General features: G+C 33.9%; 1 protein-coding gene across 2 annotated transcripts; it reads left to right on the forward strand.

Annotated features, from left to right (window-relative positions):
- Nucleotides 1-1,855: 1,855 nt before the first annotated feature.
- LOC145120842 (uncharacterized) lies at nucleotides 1,856-10,232 on the forward strand. 2 transcript variants are annotated; one of them, XM_079056635.1, is made up of 7 exons: nucleotides 1,856-1,946; nucleotides 2,043-3,109; nucleotides 4,411-4,520; nucleotides 4,614-4,953; nucleotides 5,109-5,303; nucleotides 9,403-9,503; nucleotides 9,627-10,232. In XM_079056635.1, the coding sequence occupies exons 2-7, from the start codon at nucleotides 2,069-2,071 to the stop codon at nucleotides 10,081-10,083; spliced, it is 2,244 nt and encodes a 747-aa protein (XP_078912761.1). In that variant the 5' UTR covers nucleotides 1,856-1,946; nucleotides 2,043-2,068; the 3' UTR covers nucleotides 10,084-10,232. The 2 variants fall into 2 exon arrangements, with proteins under 2 accessions (XP_078912761.1, XP_078912762.1); XM_079056636.1 differs by lacking the exon at nucleotides 1,856-1,946 and having other exon boundaries at nucleotides 1,995-3,109.
- Nucleotides 10,233-10,564: the final 332 nt, after the last annotated feature.

The following is a 10,564-nucleotide window of genomic DNA, read 5'->3' on the forward strand; positions in this document are numbered from 1 at the left end:
GAGTTACATATCCCTAAACAGGTTACTTGAAAACTAAAATTTTCCAGCATTTTGTTTTTCTTATGAAACATATGCAAAATTTTCCACAACTTTTAACACTCATAAATTTCTCAAATAGACTCAGATTGGGCTAATTATTCTTCATGCGTCTTGTTCTTTGTCCTGGCTACATGTTAGTCTCAAGAACAAATTTATTTGGAGATGTATAGCCTAAGTTACATAGGGCTAAACATGTGTGCCTGAAAAACATAAATTTTATAGACTTTTTTTTTCTTACCAAAATCTATGGATAATTTTTCTTCAACTTTGAACACACATTACTCTCTCATGTGAACTCGGATTGGGTTGTTTTTTTTCCTATATGTTCTTTGTTGTCTTGGCTACATGCTAAGGCTAAAGAACCAAACATTTTGTTATACTTGAGTTCTATAGCCTCAAACATTGCTTGGTGCTCGTAGAAAATCAAGACTAAAATAACATTGGTACCGAAACCGAACCGGTACCATATAGTACCCATTGGTATGGTACTCGATTCCCATAAAATCTGAAATTTGGTTTCGTTACTTTCGGTTCCAATACCGGTTTAGTGTGGTTTCAGTAACGATCTCACCCCTACTTTAATTTGATATAATATATAGAGAAAATAGTAATTAACTATTTAGTAATATTTGTTATATAATAAAGATGAATAATTCATTTTATTTATCAAAATTAGCAAATCAAACTTATTCATCATTTTTATAAAAAGGTATACACGTTTATAGTGGGCTCCCCTAAGGTGGTTAACCCTTTTACTAAAGAGGTGGATCAGACTTCTTGGTTTGCATTTACAAGTGCTAACACAATACCCCTCTTGGCTGCCCTTGATTGAAAACCCCATATTAGAACTTTGGACGTTCCCTATGGAGAGCCACAGTCTTACCAGCGGAGGCACTAGGTGATGGATAACTTACTCCTCATAAAATTAGTAAATCAATCCATGTTACCATCATATCTATTCACTAGAGTACAAATGTTCACAGTGGAACTCAAATGAGCGGATCTATTGAACTAGGTACAAGTATAGACACATTTGGGTTTAGGTGGATAGTTTTTTTATTAAGAATTATAAAATGGGTACGGGGCAATGGATAGTTTTTTTTAGTAAGAATTAAAATGGGTAGAGGCATGATAGCCGACTCACAAACGTTTTTTGAATTTTATAAAAATCAATATATTAAATATATCTTTACGAGGTCTATATTTCTATAATATTAATAATTTTAGTTGTAAGCATTTGAATAATTATTCCCTTTATATTGCTTTGGTGCATATAAAGCTATGGCTAGTACCGGTCTAAGCGATTCTTAGCGTGAAAATTTTACAAAGATAAAGATGTGAAAGTAATAAAGGAGGCTATCACCAAGAAGCAATTCCTTAATTATTGCTATATGCATGGGGAATTTCCCAAATCAAAAGCAAAGTAAAAAGCTAGTTCCTTTGGAGTGTGGTGCTTAATAAGACATATCATCAACTATATCATTGCATATTAAGAAATTATTAAATATGTTGACTATATTTTAATCATTGTATCAACTATTACTCGTATATAAATGAGACGAGCTCAATAAGGTCTTTTGGATCTTAGAGCACCCATTACGACTGGTAAATTTCTAGGTCCAATATTTAACACTAAGTTAATAAAATAATTTCATGTATATGAAAGAAAATAGAACTTTATTAATCGGAATTTCTATGTTATAGGTTATAACAATACAACAAAAGCCGAGGGACTAAAAAGTGTCAAGTGGTGAAGCATTTGGATTTTAGTGCAACTTCTGAGGAGTTAAAAATTTAAACGAGGGAAATTTGGAATATTTTTGTGTTCATATTTCCTATAAGTATAAGCAAATACAGAATTCCTCAAACACATCTCGATTCTCATTATCTCAAACCTCATATTTACTGTAAGTTTCTTGCGGATTCGAAAATCTATTTGGTCAGTTTCTCCTTTACAAAACTTCTTTGTCTTATTAGTTCTTTTCTCATTTTTCTGATTTTAGTTATAATCAAGAGATTTTGTTTGTAAATGGAGGCCTTCCTGGAGGAGTTTCAACATCTTAAATTCCATCTGGATGAGATAAAGTTAGCCACCAACAACTTTGATAACAACAACGTTATAGGGAAAGGTGGATTTGGGTATGTGTACAAAGGAGTACTCTCTCAGTGTGAGGGGCAAGATGTCGTGGCTTTTAAGCGTCTTGATCGTAGATATGGGCAAGGAGACCCTGAGTTCTTGAAAGAGATCTTGATGCTTTCTCATTACAGACATGAAAATCTCATCTCTCTCCTGGGATTCTGTGATGAAGATGGTGAGAAGATCCTTGTGTATGAGCATGCATCTCATGGAAGCCTCGATATCCACTTAAATAGCACTACTCTCACATGGAGGCAACGCCTCAAGATATGCCTTGGGGCTTCAATGGGACTTTGCTACCTTCATGATCCAAAGGGGACACAACAAAGAGTTCTCCACCGAGATGTAAAAAGCTCCAATATTTTGTTGGATGAAAATTGGAATGCTAAACTTTCAGACATGGGACTGTCCAAAATAGGACCTGCTAATCAGCAGCACACCTTTCTTGCCACGAATGTTGTAGGCACCTTTGGGTATTTAGATCCGATGTATCTGGCCACAAGCATTCTAACGAAAGAATCAGACGTATATTCTTTTGGTGTGGTCTTATTTGAAGTATTGTGTGGGAGACCATGCTTTGACTATAACAATGGTTGTTTGCAATGTTTCGTGAAATCGTGGAAAGCAAGCTACAAACAAAAGAAATTGGATGAGATTATCTTTCAAGATTTGAAGCAAGACATGGATTCGCGTTCATTGGAAACATATTCAAACATTGCCTATCGATGTTTGCAGAAATCTCGTGATGATAGGCCAAAGATGTCTGAGGTTGTGGAAAAACTTGAGATGGCTTTTCGATTTCAGGAGATTTTTGAAGAATCAATGGTCTACGAAGAGATCATTAAGACTGCGGTACCTTCTCTCAACTACAGGTCCGAAGAGGAGCTAAAGATGCTTCTCTCAAAAGGAATCTTCCTTAACCAGGGGAAAAAGGTAATTAGCTGTGTGTATAAACCTCTGATATATATATATATATATATATATATATATATATATATATATATATATATATATATATATATATATATATATATATATATATATATATATATATATATATATATATATATATATATATACCACCGTGAGGTTCTGATTTAGATGGAGCGATTGAGACCGATGTACGGGTGAGGGAGGCGTGCCCTAGGTATAGAGAGAAAGATGAAGTCGAAAATAGTGGAGTGAATGATGAAGTCATAGGTTTATAGAGAGATTGAGAGATTTTAGGAGTTGTTTAAAATAAGGGAATGATTAATTACCATGATACCCTTTTCTTATTTTTAATTCAAATTAATCGAATTTAAACATTTTAATAATAACAAAATTTCTAATTAATTATAGCCTTAGATCTAAGATAATAGATGGATGAGATCTGTTCTCGCGTTCTCAACCTTTAAGGTGTTCTCATTTGATCCTACTCCTATATATATATATATATATATATATATATATATATATATATATATATATATATATATATATATATATATATATATATAGGGAAAAGTTCAATAGAGAACCATAATTATTGGTTCTTCAAGGAACCAAATTTTTTTTTTCAATTTCTAGAGCTTATTATTTATCGAAAAAAAATCTAAAAATATCTAAATTTATATATTAACACTGTGAATGTGAAAACTATTTTTCGGATTCACATTGTGAATTTTCAAAGATTCACATTGTGAATTTGACGTAAAAAAAAAAATTGAATTTGATATCATTGGAAAAAGGATAAAAATTTATGAATTTCTGTATTTTTAGTTTTTTTTTTTTTGATAAAAAATAAGTTCTAAAAGTTGAAAAAAAGATTGGTTCCTTGGTTAATTATGGTTCTCTATTGAACCTCACCCTATATATATATATATATATATATATATATATATATATATATATATATATATATATATATATATATATATATATATATATATATATATATATATGAATGGTAAGTTGTGATTTATGAAAAATATTATAGCTTAATTTGAGGATTGTCACATGATTAAACCAAATAATGCTTAATATATATATATATATTTCCAACAATTATGTAATAATGCTTAAAATATGTATATTTCTCCAACAATTATGTAATAAAATGACTTTATTTTCCACCTAACCACGATACTTTGATAATAGCAAAACACTTTAACCACAAAAAATACTCTTGTAAATGTACTGATAGAGTCATATCCTACATCGGCCGAATTAATATGATCACTTTTAATGGACAGAGGTTTTGGCTAAATAAGAATGGAGAACATTGTGAAATGATATCTGCAGCAGAATGTTTGATTCCTATTCGTACTGTGTCTGAGTATTATTATCGGCAAACCAAACCAAGGTTACATTTGCTTCTACTTTTTGTTTCCATGTTTTTGAGACTGTTTCATGATTATATATATAGTGATGTATTATTTGTTGTATCTTTATGCAGATTTATAGCATCATCGTGCAGATTTGCAGTAAACGGCCATCAACCATTATGTAGGGAATTCAAAACACATGTCAAAACGCAATTTTTGTCACGGTATATCACATACACTGTAAACCTTGTGTTCCAATTGAAGTACACAAACTATTTAGGCCTCCGTTATAGAGTGGCGGGGGAGACAAAATCTTGGACTTCTTACTTAGTAGATAAGAGAGAAGATGGATGTCTGATGACCGAATTGTATCAGTTTGCTAGCGACAACAGAAATGTTGATCTTGAAATTACATTTCTATCCGAGGAACCATTGATAGTTGAAGGCATGGTGTTTCTGCCACTGGAGAGAGTAAGCCGACAAATACTGGTTTATTTATTTGTATGCTGTTTTTGGTGTAAGAAAATCCCTATGGGTTACCTACTCCGTGGTATAAAATAAAACACATTAGGAGTATAGTAGTTTTTTGCGATAGTCGATCAACATTTAATATGTAAGTTGTATAGGTGGAGCAAGAAGTCGTAGAGGATGAGAAGGTGGATATTCAGACCATATCAGATTCAGACACATATTGGGAACAAAAGTTGCCAAGTGATTATGAAGACATAATCAAGACGTCAAAAGATAGTGTGCAATGGACAACAAAGAAGGAACTCTACTATGTTCTTTGCAAAGGGTTCCTAATCAATGATGGCAAACAGGTATATTTCTGAAACAATGTTGGTAAAATTAATTATTCCTCATATGTAGCCTATGGACATGGTTTTACTAGGTTAATGATAAGAACTCCAAAATTCCAAAACACAAGTGAGAATATGTTGAAACCCTCTTGATTAGGGTTGTATGTATTTATATCATTATATATAGTGTAACATATTACAATGGGATCCCTATACTATAAAAAACTATATAAACTAGCAAATTAAATATAATAAGTATTTAACAAACCCCCGTAGTTGGAACACGAGGTCCTCGAATGTTCAAACTATCTCTAAAATCCAAAAATAGATGTGTACATAGACCGTTTGGAAATATATTTACATACGTTAAGCGGAAGTGGATGGAACATGTGAAACTCGCACATGACCAATCCCAATACATTCCGAAACAAAATATAAGTCTATTTCCACATGCTTGGCATGTCAGTATTGAAATGGTTTGAGCCTAGATACATGGAAACCACATTATTACAAAAGACAACAGTGGCACGCGAGAGACGGGAATGCAACTAAAGAAGGAGGTTTCGAAGCCATGTAGTTTCAACAACCACAATGGCTACACCTGATACTCAACTTCGGTGCTAGAACGAGATAACACATGTTAACGTTTCAAGGACCATGAGACGAGATTATTGTCAAGATAGACACATAACCTAGAGGTAGACCGACGAACGTAGATCAGCCATCTCAGTCAACATCAAAATAGGAAACCAACCGATCAACGGATGAAGGATGAACGCGAAGATCATATGATATGGTACATTTAAGATACCGTAACAAGCACTTAAGTGCGAGAAAATGAGGGACATATGGATCATGCATAAATAGGCAGACCTACTGAGCAACATAAATAATATCAGGAGGGGTAAATGAAAAATATTGGAGAGTGTCAGACGAGACTTTGATATATGATCATATTAGAGATCGAATCACCATCAAGGGGGAGCTTGGGTTTAGTCAGAGGGATGCAAGGACTACACGTAGTTATGTCAACATGTGTAAGAATGTCCTGAGCGAACACAGTTTGGCAGAGACGAGGCTCGAAGAACTGTGTTCGGTGGCACTACTAAGAAAGAAGGAAAGTCATGGGAATTTAGTGGATAATTGAGAGATGACCTTAGAGATAAGATAGTGAGAAGAAGCGGTGAGAATGACATCGTTTACATATTGAAGCATGTAGATGGTGTCAAAAGTGCGATGAAAAGTAAATAGAGAACTGTCGGATTTGCTGCCGAGAAATCCCAAAGAGGAAAGAGTGACAACAAAGTGTTGGTACCATGCTCGAGGAGCCTGTTGCGACTGTATATGGCCTTTTTTAAGACAGTCCTTTTTTAAACGACAAACATGGTCAGGGAACAGTTTATTGAAATAACCGGGACGTTGACGTATGTACACAATTTCAAGAAGATCGTCGTGAAGGAAAGTATTTTTGACATATAATAGAAGAATGTGCCAATTTTTTAAACATAAATGTTGAGAACGGTACAAATTATGGAAGATTTGACAAAAAATATTGAACGTGTCATCAAAGTCTAGACTCGAGTGCTAAGTGAAACCTTGAGCCACTAACTGACCATTGTAATGATCAAGGCGACCACTACCGTCAAATTTGTGACGACAGAGCCAACGACAACAAACAATGTTATTGGTAAGGGGTTTGGGTACAAGATCCTAGGTTTGGTTAGAACAAAGTACATACATCTTGGAGTCCATAGCAAAGAGCCAAATAGGATCACATATAGCCTTAGCTGTTGATCAGGAAATGGCGACAAATTAGAAGTGATAAAGATTAAATATTTTTTTGTCTAGAGATAACGGTGAGGGATCTAGGGAACATGGGATGTCTAGTTGTTGGAAGAGAAGTATGAGTTAGAGATGAGGTATATGGGGTCAAAGCTACTCTAAACTCGACAACATCAAAAGTAGGAAAAAGAGGAGCTGAGGATGTGGGTGATTGAAGAGGATAATGAGAGGTAGGAGAAACAGTAGAGAAAAGGGAGTGTTCATCTTTGAACAAAAAGGAATCATAGTTAGTAGATGAAGAGGGAGTGTGAAACTAAACCGATCAAACTTAACAAAATTAAAATTAAACTCAGTAGAAACATAGTTATCAATAGTTAAATGAGGAACATAGACAAGATTTTTCACCATTTTGTTATAAACGAGAACATTTTTTAACAGAAGACGGTTATTAGAAAGAGGAAAAGAAATTTGACCAACATAAGTAACTGGAAGTAGATCATCATTACCAACCATTCTGAATTATAATTACATGGAGTTAAAGATTACATTGTACCTTGGTTGAATGTCATGTGCGAACCTATATCTGAATCCATATAGTAGTGATTATCGTTAGGAGGTTGTGCAAACATCGATTGAAAGACGGATATAAGATCTGTGTATTGTGGTTGTCCAAGTTGCATTGCCCCCAAAAGATGGATTTTAGGGTTGTTGAGACATATGTTGTTGTTGAGCTGATACAAAAGAATTATAATGTTGAAACACATGTGAATATGACTGTTGTGGTTGATCAAAAATTGGTAGCAAGGGTTGTTGCTACTGTGCTGGAGGAAAACCGAGAGGCTATTGTAGATTGTGAAGCCCGGGGGCTATCGGTGAGGCCTGCTATGCATCGATAGCTATTGGTGGAGGTCTGGCAGCAACATATGTAATAGATGGAGGGCTGAAAAGTTAGTTTTGCTATGTGAGAGATAAGCCAATGGTGTTATTTGATCCAAGGTAAGTTTAAACTTGTCCTTGTGTGCCTTGATGACCTAAAGTTAGAACTAGAATACACATTAGTATTACCCTCCTCTCTTGGAAGCAACTCGCCTACTATTTTTCCCTTACTAAGTTTATTTTTCGACTTTCCATGAGCCGAGGGGGACAAGTATAAAAATTCTAAATATGTGAGAGGCATTTCACCACTTTGTTCTTGTGTTTCTTTGCGAGAATTATGGATCGGAAGCATGTTTTTGGATTCAAGAAAGGATGGAAATGGTTTCGTGTTGTTAATCACATCAATAATGCTGTGATACGAAGGAGGCAATTATCGTAAAATTTACATGACTAATTCGACTTCTTCAATTTTTGAGTCACAAAGAGCTTCATCCATATTCTTAAGGGAGTGAAACAATTCAATTTTTGACAAATATCCTTTCTTTGTGTTGCGAAATTGTTCTTGGAGCATTCTAGACATTTTGTTGTTGAGGAAAAACTCGTCTAGTTTGTCCTATAAATCTTTGGAGGTATAATTTTCAGTATGATCTGAAGTAGATTTGCATCACGAGTGGAACAAACCCATGACTTTATCTATAATCAATGGCCGCCCAATCCTCATCATCATCTGCTTGAGGTTGAGATTTAGCAGTAATATGATTATGCACTTTTGCACCTTTGCACATGTCAAGAAATTTTTTATGCTATAACTTGTATTTTGACCCATCAACATATATTTTAAAGCTAAATTATGAGTAAACATTGGTAAGAGAAAATACAAATCGAATGGAAGTAGGAGTGAAAGTCATGGCAGTAGATGTTGATGACAAAATTGTCATGGGGACCCAGAAAAATCGTAAAAATAAATGTAATAATAACATAAAATAAAAGGCTAGAAGCTAATCGTAAGTAAAGGGATAGTAATGCCCCAGTAGCCAAAACGTGGGGAGGAAGACAACAGGTGGTTGCTAAGTGAGTCAATCAACAGTGAGAAAGAGTCAAGGTCGTCGGAAGGTACAAAGAACGGAAGACGTAGGTATATAGGAGCGAAGCAGGTTGGTGGCGTAGAAAAAAAGGATTTGTTTTAGGGTTTACGTGATAAGAGGAGTCGTATGAAAACCTTTTTTAGTACCATGATAGAATATGTGGAAACCCTCTTGATTAAGGTTGCATGTATATATATATATATATATATATATATATATATATATATATATATATATATATATATATATATATATATATATATATATATATATATATATATATATATATAGTGTAACATACTACATTGGGATCTAAACAACAAAGTAAAAGTAATAAGTACTTAAGAACAAGTAGTTACACATTTATTGAATTACAGTGGTTTTCTCTTGCAAAAGATGGGAAGAAATGTTATATGCTTCCAGCTCGAGTGGTTGTGAATAAACGACAGTGGAGTTGGCGGTCCTTACCTGAATCAAGGTTCTTTCCTCTATTCACCCAACCTTTTTTCTTATACCCATGCGTATTTTTTCAATCCCTTAATTTTGTACAAATATGTTGTCGTGTTCTCACAATTTTGTAAAACATAATGTCTTTTTGCAGATTTGGAGAAGTGGCTTATGATCCTCATGGCAACTTTTGGATATATTGCATATTAAAAATGCCATCACCTCAAAAAACATATGGAGCCTACCTAGTTTACAAATTACACGCATACCATTCTGGTTTTGAGTTTCCTTTGAAAGTTAGTTATAGGCATCATTCTTGGTATATATATTTACTTTGTCCTCAACTCCCAATTATTAGAGGAAAGGAATATAAAAACTCCTACAACCCACTAAAGAGACACAAAATGAAAGGCATTCCAAAAGAACGTAATGATGGTTGGATGGAAGTACAAGTGTGCGAATTTCAAAGCCCCATGGAAGTACACGTATGGGAATTTCAGACCTCCACTACTTCTAAAACGATTTTGAGGGATCGTCGATTGCCACTTTCTGTTAATGAATCAGTTAAAGGGCTTACTCTACAGGGAATTGAGTTTAAACTCATGAATTAATTAATTGTAAACATTAGAGGTGAACATGGTACTAAATCCTTTGGTACCAAATCCTTTGGTACCGATACTTTTTTCTCTAAAGAGTATACCATACCAAGTATAGTTGGTACAAAAAATTTGTTACCATTATCGTCATAACTAGTACACTTGGAAACAACTTATTATGTTACCGGCAAGCTTCGTTTGTTTAAATTGACATTTAATTTTCTATTATAAGAGTTAAATACCATAAAAGACATTAGGTAATTTGATTGTTTAGTAAAAAAAATAGTTTTGTAATTATTTTAATTTACTAAAGAATTTTATTCGATATTACTACTTAATTTATAATTTAACGTTGTAATCAGGGGCGGATCTAAGGGGTATCCCGGGATGCCCCCTCAAAATTTTTTCAGTTGTGTAATTTTTTAAGGAAAATTTCGTTTATGTAGTGTGTATATACGCATCATTTCACTTATGAACACAAACAAACAACTAGTCT

Source organism: Lactuca virosa, chromosome 6 (assembly GCF_052849685.1).
Source record: "Lactuca virosa cultivar CGN04683 chromosome 6, Lactuca_virosa_CGN04683_v6, whole genome shotgun sequence".
NCBI classification, from domain to species: Eukaryota; Viridiplantae; Streptophyta; class Magnoliopsida; order Asterales; family Asteraceae; genus Lactuca; species Lactuca virosa.

Excerpts from the sequence above, each read along its gene's own strand:
- LOC145120842 (XM_079056635.1), top strand. The coding sequence starts at position 2,069 with ATGGAGGCCTTCCTGGAGGAGTTTCAACATCTTAAATTCCATCTGGAT. Across the intron at positions 3,110-4,410 it reads TCCTTAACCAGGGGAAAAAG|AGGTTTTGGCTAAATAAGAA; the intron begins GTAATTAGCTGT and ends TTTAATGGACAG. Across the intron at positions 9,504-9,626 it reads CGGTCCTTACCTGAATCAAG|ATTTGGAGAAGTGGCTTATG; the intron begins GTTCTTTCCTCT and ends GTCTTTTTGCAG.